Source organism: Rhinolophus hipposideros, assembly GCF_964194185.1.
Source record: "Rhinolophus hipposideros genome assembly, chromosome: 20".
NCBI lineage: Eukaryota > Metazoa > Chordata > Mammalia > Chiroptera > Rhinolophidae > Rhinolophus > Rhinolophus hipposideros.
Genome location: NC_138066.1, coordinates 14,383,261 through 14,402,976, shown reverse-complemented (window position 1 = coordinate 14,402,976; position 19,716 = coordinate 14,383,261). Strand labels below are relative to the sequence as shown.

At 41.7% G+C, this 19,716-nt stretch overlaps 1 protein-coding gene across 3 annotated transcripts in view; it reads right to left on the bottom strand.

The window, feature by feature from the left end:
* The window catches only part of SMG6 (SMG6 nonsense mediated mRNA decay factor), a 188,931-nt gene that overhangs the window by 127,688 nt on the left and 41,527 nt on the right, over nucleotides 1–19,716 (bottom strand). For all 3 annotated transcript variants that reach the window (XM_081027244.1, XM_081027245.1, XM_081027246.1), the window contains exon 10: nucleotides 13,411–13,556. In XM_081027244.1, the coding sequence (XP_080883370.1) occupies nucleotides 13,411–13,556 (146 nt within the window). The remainder of the gene's footprint in view (nucleotides 1–13,410; nucleotides 13,557–19,716) is intronic.

The following is a 19,716-nucleotide window of genomic DNA, read 5'->3' as shown; positions in this document are numbered from 1 at the left end:
TTAAGACTTTAAATCCTTTAACCCAAAATCTGAGCTTCTAAAAATATATTCTAGTAAAACAATATGAAATGCAGACAAAGGTTTTACGTACAAAGATGTTAAATATAGTATTATTTACAATACTAGAAAAGTGGGGAAACAGGCTAATGATTAAATGATGTTAAAATATTCATGAGAATGTTATGCAGCCATTAAACATGTTTACAAAGAATTTTATAACTGAATACTTGTAAGTGAAAACAGCAGAATCAAACATTTTATATTCAGTATCCTTTCAACTATGTAAAAAACACTTGAATATTCCTACATAGATACAGGAAGAAACATCATTGCTAGGAAGTTGGTTTACAGGTGGTTTCCACCCTTTTTATTATTTTTTAGTACTCTCAACAAAACCCAAAATGTTAAGTCTTTTAAAAAAAATTTAGTTTTCATAAACAGGACAGTCACTCTAGTACGGTGAGAGTAAAAATATGGTAAATGAGTACAGAAGGAGAAATAAAAGAATATTTATGGGCAAGAAGAAAGGACAGAGAATAAATGATGAAAGATTTAGGAGACCAGAAAAACCAGAACCTGCGCTGTTCTCAAAGAAATTTTGCTTTCCAGAGCCCTGAAGACATTGACACCAGGATTAACACTAAATACAAAGGCACATTTAATGCATTTTAATTTACCACCAGGATACAAACCATGCATTTAGAAATTACACTTTCAGAAATGTCATCTACACAAAAAACAAGGGAAGACAGCAAGATTATGAGCAATGACCCAGATAACAAATATCCCTGGCCTTGCCATTCAATCTTCACTGCCCAGACTGACTTGCTGACAAACTTTACTCTTGAATTGAACTCAATTAAAAACATATTTACTGAGAACTTATGGCACACACGGCAGTTCTAGATGCTCACAATACATCAGCAAATAAAACAGGTCAAGGATCCCTATCTGCAGGGAACTTACATTCTTGCAGAGAAGCAGTAGGGGAAAACAAGTTAATAAACATATGCACAAAATTAAGTTATCTACCAGTTATAAAATAAGGGTTATGAAAAAAGAAAGTAGAGGGCAGCCAGATGGCTCACTTGGTTAGAGCACGAGCTCTTAATAACAGAGTTGTCGGTTCAATTCCCACATGGACCAGAGAGCTGCACCCTCCACAACTAGACTGAAGACAACAAGGGCCGGATGGCTCAGTTGGTGAGAGCACGAGCTCTCAACAACAAGGCTGCCGGTTGGATTCCTGAAAGGGATGGTGGGCTGTGCCCCCTGGAAGTAAGACTGAAAACGGCGACTGGACTTGGAGCTGAGCTGCGCCCTCCACAACTAGACTGAAGGATGACAACTTGGAGCTGATGGGCCCTGGAGAAACACACTGTCCCCCAATATTCCCTAATAAAAAAAAAATTTTAAAGAGCAGGATGAGAGAGATTGGGAGAACAGGGTGGGAATGCAACAGTGTTAACAGGGTCTTTAGGGTAGGCCTCCTGGAGGTAATATTTAAGCAAAGACTTACAGGAGGTAAGGTTATTTGCCATGCAGATAGCTGGAGGCAGAGCATTCCAAGTAGAGAAAACTCTAATGCAAAGGCCCAAAGGTGGGAGAAGCCCTGGCTTATCAGAGGAGCTGCAAGGCCAGTGTGGCTGAAGGAGTAAGTGAAGTAAGACAGAAGAACAGTAGGGAATGAGGTCAGAGAGAGGCGACGTGGGGAGTGGGGAGGGAGGGAGTTTCATATAGGAAGACCTTACAAAGACTGTGGCTTTTACTCTGAGTGAAATGGGAAGCTGGTAGAGGATTCTGAATAGTGACATGATCCTGATGCTCTGAAAAGAACCACTCCTGTATAGAGAGCAGGCCATTGTGTGCATGCGCGTGTGCATGTGCGTGTGCACGCACATGTGTTTTTTTTTGGGGGGGGCCACAGGGGTATCAAAGAGATTACTTAGGAGTTTCAAGTCTTGGTGAATTGTCTTTCTCTTCATGTTTAAAAATAAGTTTTCTCCACAAAGGGTATTCAGGCCATGTTTGCAAAGAGGGTTTTCTCTTCCAATGTGGAATCTTGAAGAATGTGTCAATGGCCTGCAATTGTGTCCTTAGCAGGCATCTCAGTATAATGATTACCAAACATTTCTCTCTGCTCATTGCCCTGACACGAGTTCTGGGCATCACCCTCTCTCAGGGGAGAGGTGAAAGGAAGTTATGCAGAACAAGCAGTGATAACAGGATGACGTCACAGGTGTGCCTCAAAGAAGCCCCCAGTGAGTTCGGCTCATAACCATTCTACAGTGATTTACTCTACCCTGCCAACGCCAGCTGGAAAAGGGATGCAGAAAGCTGACACAGCCTTAAGCCCTGGGCAGGCATTATAAGATCCTTCTCCCTCCAGTCCCCTGCCAGCCCCTCCCCTCTTCAACCGCTGATCCTTGCTTCAGAAGCCAAAGTGTGAACAGCACGTGTCTGGATTTCAGAAACCTGCCCAGCAGTTGGAAATTCCCTGCAGCGTGTCAATTGCTGCATCTGCTGTTGGCACTTGGGGCAAGGGATCACATGGGCATTTTCTGAAATAACCTTCAAGATGGGAGTCTGATGTCTGAAGAGAGGACTAAAGAAGCCAGAAAACTCCAATTATAGTAAATAAATTCCTAGTACTGCCTTCTAAAAATGAAACTGAGACATACAAGCAAACCAAACAGCTCTAAGAACAGAAGTAGTCAAGAACAAAAGCACAGAGCACCCTGACTAATGGAAAGGATTTTATGGGCCAACAGGGTTCACCAGATATGTAATGTAATGTGGCTGAAATGAGAAAGCGCTCTGTTCCAGATCTCTAGCTCATACCCTTTTAGTAAGAAATAGCTTCTATCATTTCGGCTGCAGGCCTCCCTCCCGCCTCCCTTTGCCCAATTAGTCCCCTAAATAGTCTATAACATGAATACCTCTTGGAAATTTTAAAATATATGAGTCCAGTAACACCACCTGCCATAAACTAGGCTGGAGGAGCTGAAAAAGGAGCTACCCTTTGAAAGAGCAGCTTCCATGCCCTTGCCACTCTAGATACAGGTGCTCTAGTCACACTGCTCATAGGCAGAGCTAAAAAAAATGCTCGAATCTGATGGTAAAAAGAAAAAAGGAATCATAGCATTTCTCCTAATAATAGGGCCGGCAGTTTAAGTACCTAGATCTATTCTCCCAAGGAAACAACTAATTATCCTACAAAAAGTATTTTAAAAATCTTTTTAAAAAGCATTGATGAGTTAGTAAATTAAAAAGGAATTTGTTGGTCAAGGATTGAATAAAGACGGGAAACTAGAGATTCAAGTGTGGAACATAGCCAGCTTTTACCCTAAGAACATTTGCTACCTGATGAACTTGAGCTTTGCTTTCCAAAGCTTCCTGGTACTGCCAACATAAGAAGATGCCCAAGATCTCTGCCATAAAGCTGGGATCTGACAGAACTAAATCCAAAGAGTAGGGGTGAATCAGAAATAACCCTCAGCCTCTTGAGAAGACAGCTGGAAAACTGACTACTTCGAACTCTGGGGCTGACTGGAAAAGAAAAAATATGGCACTGAAAATATGGATTATACACTAGCCCTCACAGGGGTGTGTAGTCTGAATTCACATTACCTCGGTGGTCTGAAAAGCTTCAAACAGATATTTTAATTTAGAGTGATTATTTCAGACTGCTACACCAGGCTGTGGACAAAAGCAAACTCAAATCCTTTTCCTATTTTCACCCTAGGTCTCCAGGAATTCTCAGTAATGAAACCCCACAGAAGAGAAGCAGATTACTGAAAAAATTTTAAATGACACCTGAAAAAATTTAAAAGGCACATGCGCAACAACCAGCAGAAACAAGAGATTAGCAGAAACTCACATAAAAGGACCCCTTCATCAATCTGTAAAATAAATAACCATGTTTAATATATTTTAAAGAACTAAAAGACAAGCTCACAAATATGTTCAGGGAAGAAGAAACTATAAAGAAGGAGCAGATTTGAGGGGAAAAAGAACATCTGGAAATAAAAATTTATAACGAAAATACAAAGATCAGTGGGGCATATTTAGCAGATTAGATATAGCTAAGGAAAGATTCAGTGAACTGAAAGACAGAGCTTTGGAAATTATCTGGAATGCAGCACACACACACACACAAAAAGAGTCGGAAAACTGAAAGAGAAGTTTAAAAGATATTAAGACTGAGTAAGGTCTAATATATGTCTAATCAGTAACAGAGAAGAGAAAGCATGGGAAGATGTAGTATTTTTTTTTTAAAAGATGTAGATGCTAAGAATTTCCCAAAACTGCTGAAATCAACTCATAGATACATGAAGTCCAAAAAAATCTTTAGCAGAAAAAATAAAAAATAAATCAGACAAATCATTAAACTGCAAAACATCAAAGAGTTTTTAAAAAGACCTACAAATCACCCAGAGAAAAAAGATAGATTACTTTAAAAAAAACAACAAAAAAACAATTAGACTCATAACTGACTTTTAATCAGCAACAGTGAAAGTCCAAAGACAGACAGTAAAATATCTTAAATGGGCTAAAGGAAAAGAACCATTAGCACAGAGTTCTATTACCAGTGCATACCAATAAAAAATATTTTAGGAATAGGGAAAACAAAGCCTTTTTTCAGGCAAGTAAAAAATAAAAGTTTGTTATGAAAAGAACTTCACTAAATAAATTCTAAGGAATATACTTAAGGCAGAAAGAAAATGATCCCAGGTTGAAGGTCTGAAATGCAAAAAGGAATGAAAAGAAAGGAATAAATGTATGCGTGAGTCTAAACAAACACCATCAAAATAATAATAATAACAACAACAACTGAAACAAAAACAATTAATTTCTCTTGTAGGGTTTAAAAGGAAAAGAAGAATTGAAATACATGATAGCAGCAGCATATAATTGGGCCAATAAACTGCAAAGAGAATGAATAGAATTTAAGCATTCTATGGTCTGTGTATTATTTAGGAGGAAAGTGAAAATGCTGAATGCCTTTTGGCAAGGTACATATGCATGCTTTAATTCCTAGGGTAACCACTAGAAGAAAAAAAAGGAACTAGTGGGGGGCGGATGAGGAGAGAGAGAAGGGAAAAAAAAAATCCCAAAGAAAGTAAGAAAGGAGCAGAAGAGAAACAGAATGGGTAGGAGAATGGGAAAGCACTGGGAGACAATATGTGCAAAACATTTATCTGATAGGGGTCTTATATCCAAATTATATAAAGAACTCTCAAAGCTTAATAAAGACAAACAACTTGATTTTTAAAATGGGCAAAAGAGTTGAACAGACACTTGCCAAAAAAGATATACAAATGGCAAATAAGCACATGAAAGTCACTCATCATCCTTAGTCATCTAAGAAACACAAATTAAAACTAAAATGAAATAGCACTGCACATTCATTAGAATAGCTAAAGTAAAAAAGACGGATAATACCACATGTTGGCAAGGATGAAAAGAAACTGGAAATCTCACATACTGCTGGAGGGAACGTAAAATGGTTCAAACACTGGAAAAAACAGTTTAGCAGCTTCTTATATAAACACTTACTAGATGACCCAGGAAACCTATTCCTAGGTATTTACCCAGAGATATGAAAACATATGTTCAATTCACAAAAAGATTTTCATAAAAATGTTCATGGCAATTTTATTCATAAACCCCCAAAGTAGAAACAAACTAAATATTTACTAACAGGTAACAAGATCAATACATAAAATCATAGTATATCCACACAACAGACTATTATACAGTAAGTAATGTGAAGGAATGAAATACTAATAACATATAACAACATGAACAAATCTCAGAAACATTAAGCTGAGCAAAAGAAGCCAGACACAAAAGGGTTTACACTGTATGATTCTATTTACATAAAACTTTAGAAAAGACATATCCAGTGCTTCTCAGTGGTTTCCTGGTGCCAGGGCTCGGGATAAAGATCAACTGCAGCGGGCACAGAGAGAACTTTATGGGATGAAGGAAATGTTCTGTGTCTTGACTGTGATGATAATTACGTACTTAGGGAAAAAGTGGCCAAACTCATTGAAATGCGTGCGTTTGAAATGAGTGCACTTAAAATGCATGCATTTTACTGTATGTAAACTTTACCTCAATGAAACTGATTTGAAAAAACAGGATGGTATAGTATATAAGCCAAATATACCAATAATTACAATCTTGTCAATGGATTCAATGCTCATAATAGCCCCAAAGAGAAATCTCAAATGTCCATAAACAAAAGAATGGGTAAACTATAATAAATGAATAAAATGTAGTGCTGTAGCAATGAAAATGAAGACTACACACATCAACATGGAACAAAATAAGCCAGAGAGAAAACAATATAAATAATATGATGAGCATGATTTCATTTATATGTAAGCAAAACCAAACTATGTTTTGTTTGGGGGGGCGGGGTGTATACGTAGATGGTAACACTATGATGAAAAGCAAAGGAATGAATTCCACAGGTCAGGATGATAATTACCTGTAAGGGCAAGGGAAGCTGCCAGGGAAAAGCTTCTGCGGTATTGACAATATTGTATTTCTTAACCTGGGTGGTGTTATGTGTGTATTCACTTAATCATTCTTTCAAATGTTTTATACTCTCATACTCCTTTCTGTATGAATGCTTTACCCACCTTCTCCCCATTTTGTCTAAGAATGGCACGTGAAAGCCTCTTTTTTTTTTTTTAGTTTCAGGTACACAAGACAAAGTAATACTTAGACGTTTTTCATTTATATTCCTCACACTGTGGACCCCCCCATCCACTGTCCCTCTGCCATCGCACAGAGCCATTACATTTCCACTGTCTCTATTCCTAATGCTGTACTCCGCTTCTTGTAAGTATATACATGCGCATATATGTATAATTATAGTTGGCATTCATTATTGTTCAGCTTCAGGTGGACAGTGCAGTGATCAGGCATCTACACCATCCCTGAGGTGGTCTCCCAAATGGGACACATGTCCATCGGATACCCTACAAAACCTTTACAACATTATTGATTACGTTCCCCAAATTAGAAAGCCTCTTTTTTTAAAAAAAGCAAGAAAGATACTAGAAAAGATGGTGAAAATACACAACATTCTTAAAAAGTCCCCTGCCGCCCTTTTTAAGAGACTCTACATATCCCAAAGAAATTCCCCCTACCCATGACAATAGTAAATATGGATCCCGAACAACCCTGATTTGTTCAGACCACATCCTCCTGCCAGCGTATTACCTGTGGCCCCCACCTGAGCCTCAAGCAATTTGGGAGAATTTTGACTCCCCCATCTCCCTCATCTCTACTTAGGTTCCTCTTCTAGTCTCAGATCAGATTCAAGGATTACTTTTTCATCAAAGAACGGCAGCTGCTCAGATTTGGGGTTGGGTGGGGGGATTGTTCGCATTGTTTAGCTGTCTCAAGTCCAGAGAAGTTTTTATGTCTTCTGATATAGAAGGCTGGACACTTGAGACCTGAGTGTAACTTACTACCCTGTTTCCCCGAAAATAAGATCTAGCTGGACAATCAGCTCTAATGCGTCTTATGGAGCAAAACTTAATAAAAGACCTGGTAGTATATTATACTATACCATTTATATAAGACCCGGTCTTAAATTAATGTTTGCTCCAAAAGATGCATTAGAGCTGATTATCCAGCTAGGTCTTATTTTGGGGAAAGCACAGTAGCTGTGCAACATTGCTTGTCACTTAACCTGTCTTAGATGTTTCTCATCTATAAAATAGGACATGAAATATCTATCCCCCCTGTCTCAAAGGGCTGATAGATCAAATGGGAATTCACATGAAGCAACTATAAAATGTCACCAGGTGTTATCACAGTGTCATAGTGTTGGCGTTACTGGCCACTACCTCTGAAAGCTACACTTCTTCCCCAGACCAACATTTAGTTGGTTAGGGTCCAAAGGGCAACTCACTCCCCCTAACCTCTATCCCTAGACACACTTACTTCTCCCCGTTACTTCAGCAAACAGTACAGTGCCTCTCGGCCTCACCCTGTAAGCTATCCATTTAAAATTCTACTCCTCAGGAAAAGCTTAAAAAAGAACCCCAAAAAAGCAGCTAAGTGTCCCGCTGCCAACACTCCACCCAATGTCTCTTTTTCAGAATAAGTCCAATCTGGGGGGGGGGGAAATCATATTGAGAATCTATAAAATGGCCAAAGAAATGAGGTATCTAGCCCACATTAACTACTGGGCAACGATGGGCTATTGCAATTCTTATTCCACACCAAAGCAGACACAGGGTTACCTTGGGGCAAAAACACATTTCTTTAACTGACATGATAAGAAGCTTAATTTTATTGATATAACTGAATTGTCTCATTTCTTTAGCTTTTCATAACTGCTTCTCCCCCAGCCTAAAGTAAAAGATTTATTCTGAAAGCAACAAGGACCCTGGATTTCAGAGTTGGGAAGACAGAAGGTTCCTTGACAAGCTCACTTCTTTAACTTTTTCTTCTTTTCCAGCAAATTCTGAGGGAAGACGTCTATGCTAAGCAGCCTGTTGATAAGTTCTATCTTCCCCCCAAGGAACAGAGGGCATAGCTGAAGGACGCATCCTCTGGCCTGCCTTCTAAAGCCTAACTAGCCTCTTCTGACCTTTGAATCTATTTGTCACAAAATTTCTTGGCCAGTGTGGCTCTTTCTTTGTTCATTTATTCTAGAATGAGCAGTCCTAAAAATGAAGGTCAGGCAGTGCTGATTACCTGTAGAAATCTACCCATGGACCCTTGAAGAGAAAAAGCTGAAGGGCTTCTACCACCAGAGATACAGAAGGAGGAATGAGAAGGACAGTTTATTCAGCTAAACTCAAGTCTAACCCCTTATGAAAGGTGGATTTCCTGTACAACTGTTCTGACAAGCAGAGGATTAGGCACTTCATACATTCTGCTTGGGTAAGAGACTCCGGCAGAAGTGAATTGCCACAAAGGAGCAAATTGCTTTACTCAAGGTCTCTAAGGTGGTTGTATGCTGGATGACAAAGCAATTTTGGTTGTGAACTGAACTTCCCAACTACAGTCAACTTGCATATACAACAATGGCAGGAAGGTGTAAGGTCCCCATCTCAAATATCTCACACATCTGGATTAAGCTCTACCATTCCCGTATAGACAGCTAAGATTCTCTGTCCCTCTGGAGGTGAACATGTGGCACTCCCTCCACCTCCTGCAGCTCAGGATTACTAACAATCCATAAAGGCAAGCATTGATGATAATGAAAGGAATGCCAGGTTAGCTCTGCCTCAATCTGAGCCCCTAAATGTTCCCAAAGGACAGGAAGCACCAATTGCACACACAAGAAGTGTCTCTTGGGTGCCCTCTTGCTGCCACCAGCGCTTTTCTGCAAGGCTGAAATGGAGGCTTACTCTGCCTGTGCACTGGTAGAGGAGGAAAAAGAGGGGGCCAGGGCATAGAAAAGGGAAGTTATTCCAGTGGTGGCCAATGAATAACATCCAATGATTTATAGGAAGTATAATCCAATAATACAGTAAAATAAAACAGTGTGTGCCTGAGATGGTTTTGATTCCAGGAATTATAAAACATATTTTTTAAAAAGAGAGAGAGCAAGAGGGGAAGAGAAAAAGGAAGGAAAAAAAAGGCCAGATTGGAGCAAATTGGGCACAGATGGGGGATGCAATGGGGTTTCAGTGATGCCCTACCACAAATGTTGCTTCAATTATTCCTCTTCAAGAAACTAGAGTTTTATTTCCTTAAATTACAGAATTTTTAAAAAATTAAAATTCTTAGAGTGCTTGTGGTTTAGATCAGCAGTTCACCCTCCAGCATCACGTCAGCCAATCAGATGGCTACTGAAGTGTTAAATGCTGAGGCACGTGGAGAAGGCCCCATTTCTCCCTTCAGGCTCAGGAATGCCATAGAGATTACCAATCGTGACATCACTCTGGGAACCAACGATCACCACAACCCATCACTCACCAAAGGACAATCCTGGACACAGGCCAGGTAAGGAACACACTATTCAATGAGAGCTGGCCTGCCTTCTTCATCCATGCATTCAATACATAATTACTGAGTGCCTAATAAATTCCAGGCACAACGGTAAGGCCCCCAAACACCCCTCAAATTTATCTGTCCCCAACAACTTCAGCATAGAGTATTAGGATTCCAGACGCTCTATATTCCCACTGATGTAGGATTTTTGTATAGGGCCCATGAAAGGAGGAGATAAAGGTCTCCTTACCAATAGCCCCGAAACCCATGAGTTTTAAGATCACTGCTGAGACTGGAAAATTTAGTTGGTTAAACAATGTGGCATAACTCAACTTATTTTCCCCTGTGGGCAGGGGGGCAAATCTGACCTCACAACCTTTGCCTCCCTTAGCTCTGGGAAAAATTATAAACTAGGAAAAGAGGAAAGATGCCTTTCTCTCACTCCCATCTGAGCTTTTTTCCTCTATTTTGTCTTGTGAGGTGTCCAAAGCTTTTAAAAAGTTCTCCGTCTCCCCTGACCACAAGGAAAGCACATTTGAAAAACAATCACACTGAAGTGTCGGTATCATTTCCGTCTCTGGACTATGGGTATTTTGAAAAGAGGACAGTTATACAAGGGTAGCACTGAATATACACAAAAATGAACTAGAGGCGTCACTTTTTATTTTTAGTGAGAACATCCCTGCTGCTCTCCCAATCATACTCCTTAGGTCCACATCCACAGGGAAGGCCCAGGCACAGACTGAGAGGATCCGATGCCTTAGGGGCCACAGGTCACCTCTGCTTCAGGCTGGAACGTTCCTTCTCCACAGAGTCCAGAAACTGACATGTGCAAACACCCACCCAGAAGGACATGTCCAAGAAGGAATGGAAAGAAAAATGATGGCCCAGATGTTCTGTAACTTGCAGTGACTGCCAAATCTCCACAGACCCCAAACACCTGGGAGGCCAGGCAGCAGCAGGCCCTTGCTTCCTGGTTTCAGACAGCCAGGGTCCCGTGGCTGGGTGGCGACTCTGACAGCAAGCAGAGTGGCCTGGAGAGAAGCCTTTAGAAGGGCACTGACTGACGGGACTTGGGGGCTCAACACTCAGGGCTGATTTATCACTTCCTTACTCATAAAACTGTGATTCAAACTGCTGCTGATTAGTGAAGGATTTAAATCTTTACCCTCTCCCCAACCCCCTTCCTTCTCCACCCCCGGCACAGATGCTGCTCCTCAGCCACAACACCCCCTTCTTGCCACTGTCCGTGCAAGCACAGCACAGGGGCCCAGAGAAGATGACTCATGTGCTGGGAAATGGAAAAGTGCATCTTCCCACCAACCAGCCCGCTGAGTGCTCTGCTCACCCCTCTCCCAATGGCAGCCCACACAGTGGGGTCTGGACGGCCGCCTCAGCTGCACACCGGGTACTTGGCAGCGTGTCCACAGAGCTCTCTGTCCTAGTTGAGTGTTATATCCTGTGGCCCAGTATGCTTTTCCCTGAAACACCCTTGGAGCTTCTGACTACTTCAGCTCAGACTCTGCTGGGCCTCAGTTGCCTCAGATGAGCACCAGGACGAGACCAGAAATGAACAGCAGGGTCTCAAGCCCAGGCTTTGACATGTCCTTCCTGGCTATGGGTCCTCATCATGACCAACCATGGAGAGGAGTCCTAGAAAAGGTACCTTGGCCTCAAGTCGGGGAACCACCTATTCCCTTCTTTCTCTGTTCTCACCATCTCACCTTCCTTTCACTCGTATTTTCTTAACCTTTACCGAACAACTGCTGCAGGAAAAGGCCACTGGTGGCCTATGAAAAGGCCAAGGTATTCCTTTCCATGGAGCAGAAGCTGCTGACAACAGATGCTTCACAGGCGAGAGCGGCAGGGCCTTTACAGTCAGTCACACCTCCCAAGACCACAAGTCACTTGACGCTGGAACAATACCTCGGCAGAGACTGTAGCTTGGTGACAGGCAGCTCACTGAACTCTGTGGTTGTTGTTAGAGGGAGGCAAGAAAAGCAACAGGAGGGCACCTCGGGAGGCCCCATTTCTTGAGTCCAGTGAGCTTCCCACTTGGTAGCAGAATCACCAGAGTAATGAAGAAGAAATCAACCTCCCACCCCTTTACACCCCACAGTCTCACCAGGACAGCACTTTACAAACTTTATTTCCTCCTTCCTGAAAACCACCACTGCCCCTCAAGACTGCACGCTTCCGCAGAGCTGTTCTCAGGAATAATCAGCCGAGTTCAAAACGGCACCTAGGCCTCTGCATCTTGCCTTCCGCTGGAGCAGGCAGCCTGGGAGGAGGAAATCCTCTGATTCAGATGAGACCGAAAAGCCAGCAGACCAGCAGAGCACCTTGCAGGATCCCAGGAAGAGCCAAGTAAGTGGCATACTTCCTCCCCAGGGGGTAATCCCTACCCCCCATCTCCCTCCAGCAAGCTGATGGATAAACTCCCAAATACAAATACAAACTCCACAGTGAGAGAAAGCACCAAGGAAAGGTGCAACAAGAGAACTAGTGACACCCTGTCCAGAAACGCCAGGTCTCTTATATAACAGTGTCTCCATGGGGCAATTCCCACTTCTTGGCATTTCCGATAACAACCTTTCAGCCCTGAGACCAAACTTTACTGTCTGTCAATGCCAGGAAATGATTCTTTGGCACCATGGACCAAATCTCTCTTGCAAACAAACATACAAAATAATGTCACCCCTAAACTATACGTTTCCATCAAGTCAAACCACATCATCCTTACCTACATGGGGCGAAGGGAAGGGAAGAGATCCTTTGACTGTGACCTGGTCATCAGAACATTTAAAAATCCTTCCAATCAGCACCCTCCTGCCCCCCTCTCCATCAAAAAACCCCCGTGTTCAGAAAAGTATTTCAGAACGCACACCAAAGTATGTTAGCCAAACTCTGGGCCTGGTGATTTTTGTGCTTCCAGATTTGAGTCACCAAAGCTCATCAATTCTCTGTTCTTACTCCCTGGCAGGCTCCCACAAGGGATATCCCACAGGGAAAACTAGACTTTTCCATATTGAACAAACAGGGTACATGAGTCCAGAAACAGCTATTCCCAATCCCTGCCAAGCGTATGGTCTCTGCAATGAAACATTTCAGCAATGCCTCTCCCCTGGGAGAGGCTCTGAGGCTGCAGACTCCGAGAGGCCTTGCTGCTGCCTTTAGCACGGCCAGATGTGCAACAGCATCGCCGGGTTTGCAAATTAAGTTCTATACCCATGATTCCCTCCTTCCATCCCACCCAAGCACTAGAGAGTCATACAGATTTCAGAGAGTAAATTAAAGATCTGAGAGGCAATGGTGGGTGGGGGAGGGGGAAAGAGAGACAGAGAGAGAGAGTTGGGAGGGGTGTAGTCGTATGGTAGCACAGGAAAGAAGCTAGATTAATCTTTATCTGTCTAGATAAAGAAACTGGACATGCCTTACCTTTCAGCTGGGAGTTGTGTACAGCAAACATGTTGATGGTCATAAGCTGCAGCATGCGGGTACTTCCGATAGGAGACGGACTGTGCTGCAGCAACACCTGGAACTCCTTGAGGACTTTCTCAGCCACTGCAGGGAATGTCTCCATCCTACAAATAGAGCCAGCTCATCAGAGAGGCACATCCCCAAGAATACTGGGTACACACACACACACACACATACACACACACAGACACACACACACACACGCCTGTCTCTCTCGGCAAGCAGACAACGAAGGCCTAGGACGTTTCTTTGCTACTTTCACAAACCTTCCTGGTATCCTAAGGTTGTGAACAAATTTAAGAGAAAGAAGTGTGCAGGGTTCAGAGATGGAAACAACTCAATTTTGGATAAATCGCTATGAGTTATTATGCTTTGGTATGCTATTTCCTAACCCCTGGCAATAACTGGATTCATGCTGAAACAATCGGTTTTTTAAAACAGCAAACAAATTTCTTTTAAGCTCTAAGACCTACATGTTCCCCAAACATTCTGGTATGAGAACTGTATTCTAAAAAAGGTTCATTAATCTAAAGATTCTTTACTCGAGGCTTTACTTCGGGCAACCAGAACTAGTTCTGCTGCTGTCTCCTTAGGGACTATCACACTAAGTGCTCCACCCAAGGATCCCAAATTTCCCCTCGAAGAATGCCTAGATCTAGGGCCCCAGTGATCAGTTTCAGCCTCTCCTGTGTCGCTGTTCTTCCCTCTCTCACACAAGACTGCTCATCAGGGTCTGTATGTTTTCAGGCCAGTGGAAATATAATGCCCTGGCCAACTGCCACTCCCAATACAGGAAGAGCCTGTAATGTAGGGAGGTAGAAATCCAGCCAGTGACCTAGGGCTCCTAAAGAGAGGTCATTCAAACCACTGCTTGCCAAATGTGGCCACTGGATCCCAAACAGTGGTGCATGTCTGCAGTTCCTTTGGCAATAGGAACAAACCACAGCTGAAGTCCTCAGAAATAAAAAGCAAATTCAAACTTGGTGCTAGAGAGAGAAACCAGGCACACTGGGCCTTAGGGCCATGCTGAACAATTCGTGGTCAGCAAAGTATCTTTTCTCCATCTTCAACCCCCACCCCCCAAACAAACTGCTTGTGGTGCCTGGAGGTGGGGGGAGGAAGAACTTCAGGCTGGATTAATAAATAGCTTCTGAAATGCCACAGGAAAGGGAATCCTTCTCAAAAGAGACAAAACAGTTTCAAGTCCTGAGAAAGGTGTTTCTGGCTTCACCCAAACTCTGGCCCTTTCCCCACTGAGTAGTACCCTCCCCCGGTTAGAAAACTCCAGAGCTTTCTAGTATCCTGGCAATCTTCATTCCTTGCCCTTGGATGTCAACTCCTATTATGGACCTTCTGGTACCCAGAAGTCATGCCACAACTATGGGTCAGTTACAGTTTATATTCCAGTTCCATTTTCTGAAGAGCTGCCCTCATTTTCATTGGCACAAAACATGCCATGCATTTGTTTCCCCCTTCACATACTCCATTTCAAGTGCCCCCCCCCACATGCCAAAAATATATATATATACATACACACACACACCCGAAAAACCCTCTTTTTTTTTTCTCGCTCTAAAAAGTTTCAGAACCATTAAAACTCTGGTAGGTTTAGAATGGCAGAGTGATATGTTTGGGGCTGGACTGGATCCATTTTCCCCATGGGCTGTAACAAAGGTTTCATTTTAAATCCTGATACTGTGCAGCACTCTTTCTGGTCGGAGGTGGGGAGGGGGGTTAGCAATTCTTATTACGAGAATAGCAGAGTTCACTCTGCTTGAAAAGCAGCCACACTGGGCAAGTTTCAGAGCCATGTGTCTCCGTGTTGAAAGGCGGTAGAGAGCCAGCACAGAACGACATGACAGAATGTCATGTGGGACAGTCTTCCTTCGAAGCTGTGTCTGAGGAAGCCTCTTCTCTGGGATGGGAATTGAAATAGATCCATTAACACTTCCTAGGTCAGACTGAGGTCTCAAACGAGGCCAAATGTCCACCGTCTTTTTTTTTTCCAAGTTGGAAAAAAAAATCCTCCACCTTTAAACTAGTTCGATATGATTAAAACAAAAGAAAAAACCAAATGCGTAAGGATATAAGTTAGAATAACTTAAATTCTGAGATATGAGAGAAGATGGATCTACTCAGACAAAATCAGCTTTGTCAGGCGATAACTGAGGAACGCACAGCACAGATAAAAGGCTCTTCCTCAGAGCTCAGTAATGGGGTTTCTGGTTCCCAATTTTGTAACTAAGATGTTGTCTGATTTTGGCCTCAAATTACCTCTAAGTAGTTTTATGTCTTTCTCTTTGCTTCACCCCATATTAAAAACAAAAATTATACTAAAACTGTGATGACAGTATACAATTTATGTTTAGAAAAAACCCACAAAATAAAATTATGGTTTTTATGGATACATGCAAGTAAGTAAAAGGTTTGGAAGAACATGTAACCTGACGTCTAGTGTTCTCTCTTTGGAGGGCACAGGGATGGGGGAGAGTGGAAAGAAACTTTAGTGTTAGCAGTAATGTTACATTTTTAATAAGGAGATTTTGTATATTACTTATGTAATAATTATAAAAGTTTTAGCCAAGCAGCAGCAGTACCAGTAGCAACAGAAGAGGAGGAGGTGAGAAAGCATAAAAGGACGGTAATTTATAACAACAAAGAAGTGGAAGAAGCCGAAAATGCCCACTACTAGCAGGTGATTAAGATGGCCCATCTATACAACTGAATTCTATTTTTTGAAAGTTGTATTAGATGTTTTAATCATGTGGGTAAAGTTTAACATACATTAAATGAAAACAGTTTTTAAGTAGTTTAATGTGATCCCTTTATATATTTGTCAAAATAAATGTGTGTGTGTGGTGATATATAGAAAAAAAGAAAATTATACATCAAGTGTCAACAGTTATCTGTTAACAGTTAATCAGACAGTTACCTCTGGATAGTGAGAACATGGGTAATTTTTTATTTCTTCTTTTTGCTGGGTTTTCTAAATATTTTACAATGAGGACTGTATATAATAAAGAGATTTCCCCTATAATGAATACTTCTGGCTTTTATGTAAAACATAATTTTAAAAGTAAGTCAAGACACAAACATTATATTTTTAACAATTCAAAGTCCAAAACAAATGTATTAGTCTTTGACTTCCAAGAGGCCTGGGCTGTTCAAACAGCATGACTAGGCAAGCAAGTAAAAACTAAACTAATAACTTTAAGCGAGGTAAAAATGGGAAGCAAAAGTATTCTATTTGTCACAAATCAAAAGTCGACAGGCTGCCGGCTTCCCAACCTCTCTCAGTGGAGTCCAAGCGCAGGTCTGATCTGCCTGCCTCTCACCAGGAAAGGCAGTGTCTGTCAGGCACTATTCGGCACCCCTGACTGACTCCTCTTCCTGAGAGGATTCTGTCCCTATCCTTTAAAACTGCAGAAGATACATTCTCAGGGTATGCGTTTCACTGACTGAAGTGACTACTTTCTGAAGTGATCTCTAGAGACACCTTGTCTCATTTGAATGGCAGTTTCAAGAAACCAATCTTTCAGACAACACTGAGACCCAAACCTGGGAGGGACTCAGTGACTAACAACGCAAGACGCAATCTCTCAGATGCTGAGCAACACAGCTGAGCTAGACAACATTCTCCTCAGAGAAGAGTCAGGCTTTCCTAAGTCTTCTCAAATTCTAAAACTTTTAAAAATTGAACAAGACAGAAGCAAGCCAGTAGCAAAAAACAAACAAATAAAAAACCCCAAAAAACGACTAATCTGTGTTGACAAGGGTAGAAATGAGAGAGGAAAAAAATCATATGTGCTACAGAACATCAGGACTGGAATGGACCTTGGATATCATCTATTTAAACTACTGATAAGGAAACCAAAGCCCACAGAGGTTTTGACTTGTTCACTCTTGAGGTCTTATAACTAGTTAACGTTGAAAAACAAATTCTTTTTGGCACGTGATTCCACCGAACATTCCGAGCCTCTTTTTCACTGGATGCTGAAGAGTATGGAGACTTGTGCTGCCCACAGTAGGCATTCAAGAATATACTGATGCAATCTGGAACACTCAGCACAGACAAGACGAAAACTGGGAGAGCAACGTTGGGGCTTTTCTCAAAAGGCAGGCGGGACAGTGGATGTGTCTTCAGCTGCTCCCCATTACAATCTCCTCACTCTTAATTCATTTTCAACGCCTCCCACATTTCACATCTTCTTGGTAATTAGGCAACAGTCCATGTTGTTGTGTGTGGTTTGGGCTCATTGCTTTTCTAGTCTTACAGCTTCTATGCTTCTTTTTTCTCCAATAGAAAAGTTATTGCTGTTTCTGCCTTCCAAAGTAAATACGGGGCTCGATTCTCTTTTACCTCCAGGAGAGCATAAGAGGAACACTCATGGAGCGGCCGGAGTACCCAGAACGTACATACGCTTTCCTCATGTGAACACAACTATAACTCATTTTTTATGAAGGTGGAAGTAGACTGGCCTTATCTTTTTGCCAACAGAACATATCATATGTAGAAATGGAAGAGATACTGAAAAATAATCTGGACCACAGCAAACCACCTCTTACAAAGAGATAATCTATTCTTTTTCACAAGCTTCCAGAGAAAAAAATTCCTGACCGTCTTCTCTCTGTGAATTTTTTTACACCTAACACAAATTTCTCCAGCTGCAACATAAGCCTATTTTCTCTTGCTGTCATCCCACAGAAATCAAAAGTATCTGGTTATGACTCTTTTATATTTAAACACTGTTAGAGGAACCCACAGCTGTCTTTAAATAAATGTTCTTTTACCTTAATTTTCTTAAGATTAATTTTTCCTCTCAGAAATCATGTTCTAGCTTTTTAATCATTATTGTGGTTCTTTCCCCAACCTTCTCCAAAATACATGTATCTGAATGTGAGAATTTTAAAAGGGGGAAAAATAAGGTTGTAACTAATGCTTAACTTGATAAAAAATATTATATATCCTACATATTCCTACATTCTGGACCAAGATTTAGAACTTCTTTCGTCTCTAACAGAGCTAACAAATACCTAGAGCAGTGGTTCTCAACCAGGAACAATTTTACCCCCAAGGAACACTTGACAATGTCTGGAGACATTATTCATTGTCATGACTAGAGGAGAGGAGAAGGGATGCCCCTGGCATGTAAGCAGTGGGGAGAAGCCTGGGATGCTGTTAAACATCCTACAATGCACAGGACAGCTCCCTACAACGCTGAAATACATCAACAATACAGAGGTTGAGAAATCCTGACTCAGAGCAACATGGCACATGAAAATTTAAAGAACACACTTAGGAAAAGGAAAAAAGGAGACAAAAACTGAGTGGAAAGCTAAGAATGGAAAGAAAGATTTTAAAAACGGGAACTAAGAAAGATGATGAAGAGATAAAAGAACCACAGTAGCTATTTCAAGTGTGGCTCAACAGTATTTCTTGCTATGATGTGTTATTTTATAAAATGATATTGGTATCTTGCCCACGTTGTAACTGCAACTGCAGCTTTACATGACTAAAGATGGGCCTGCGTTCACTATAACCTATTAAGATACCACCGTAGATCCTTCTCTCCAGTCTGTCACAGTCTATCCATTTCCATAATGATTCATCCATTCATACAAATACTTACTGAACACATACTACACGCCAGGCTCTAGGGATACAACAGTGTTAGGCAAAGACAACCGCCAGAGTAGAGCTCACACGGGGGTAGGAAGGTGGTAAGAGGGGAGCTACTGATGCACCTAGTTCACTTTTCCTAAGTGAATTACTTCACACTTATTTCTACTAATAGAGATGCGTCTATTGGCACTACTCGAAGTTTCCCAAGTCATTTAAAAATCAAGACTACCCTGGTGATGACCATCACTGTCACTCTTGCCCACACTGATGACAAATGAATATGTAACAGGCACACTTTCTAGTTCACCATCCATGGCACAGTGTTTCTTCAAGCAGGACAAAGCGTCTCCCACTAAGGCAACCTTCTAGAGCATTACAGATAAACTCACAAGGTTATGACAGAAAGTGAAAGGGGAACATTAACAACTGGGGGACCTATAACACAAAACAAATCACCTCAAAGGGTAGCTCACAATAAAACTCCGACTCAGAAAATATTAAAATGCAGCAGGAGGCCTGTCTGGGAGCACTGCTACCGAGTCCTCTCCCAGACGGAAGAAGCACTCAGCACACATCTGCTCTGGTGTGCAGGCATTAGTCAGGCTTGAGGATAACTAGTTTTATGCAGTGAGGAAAAACAC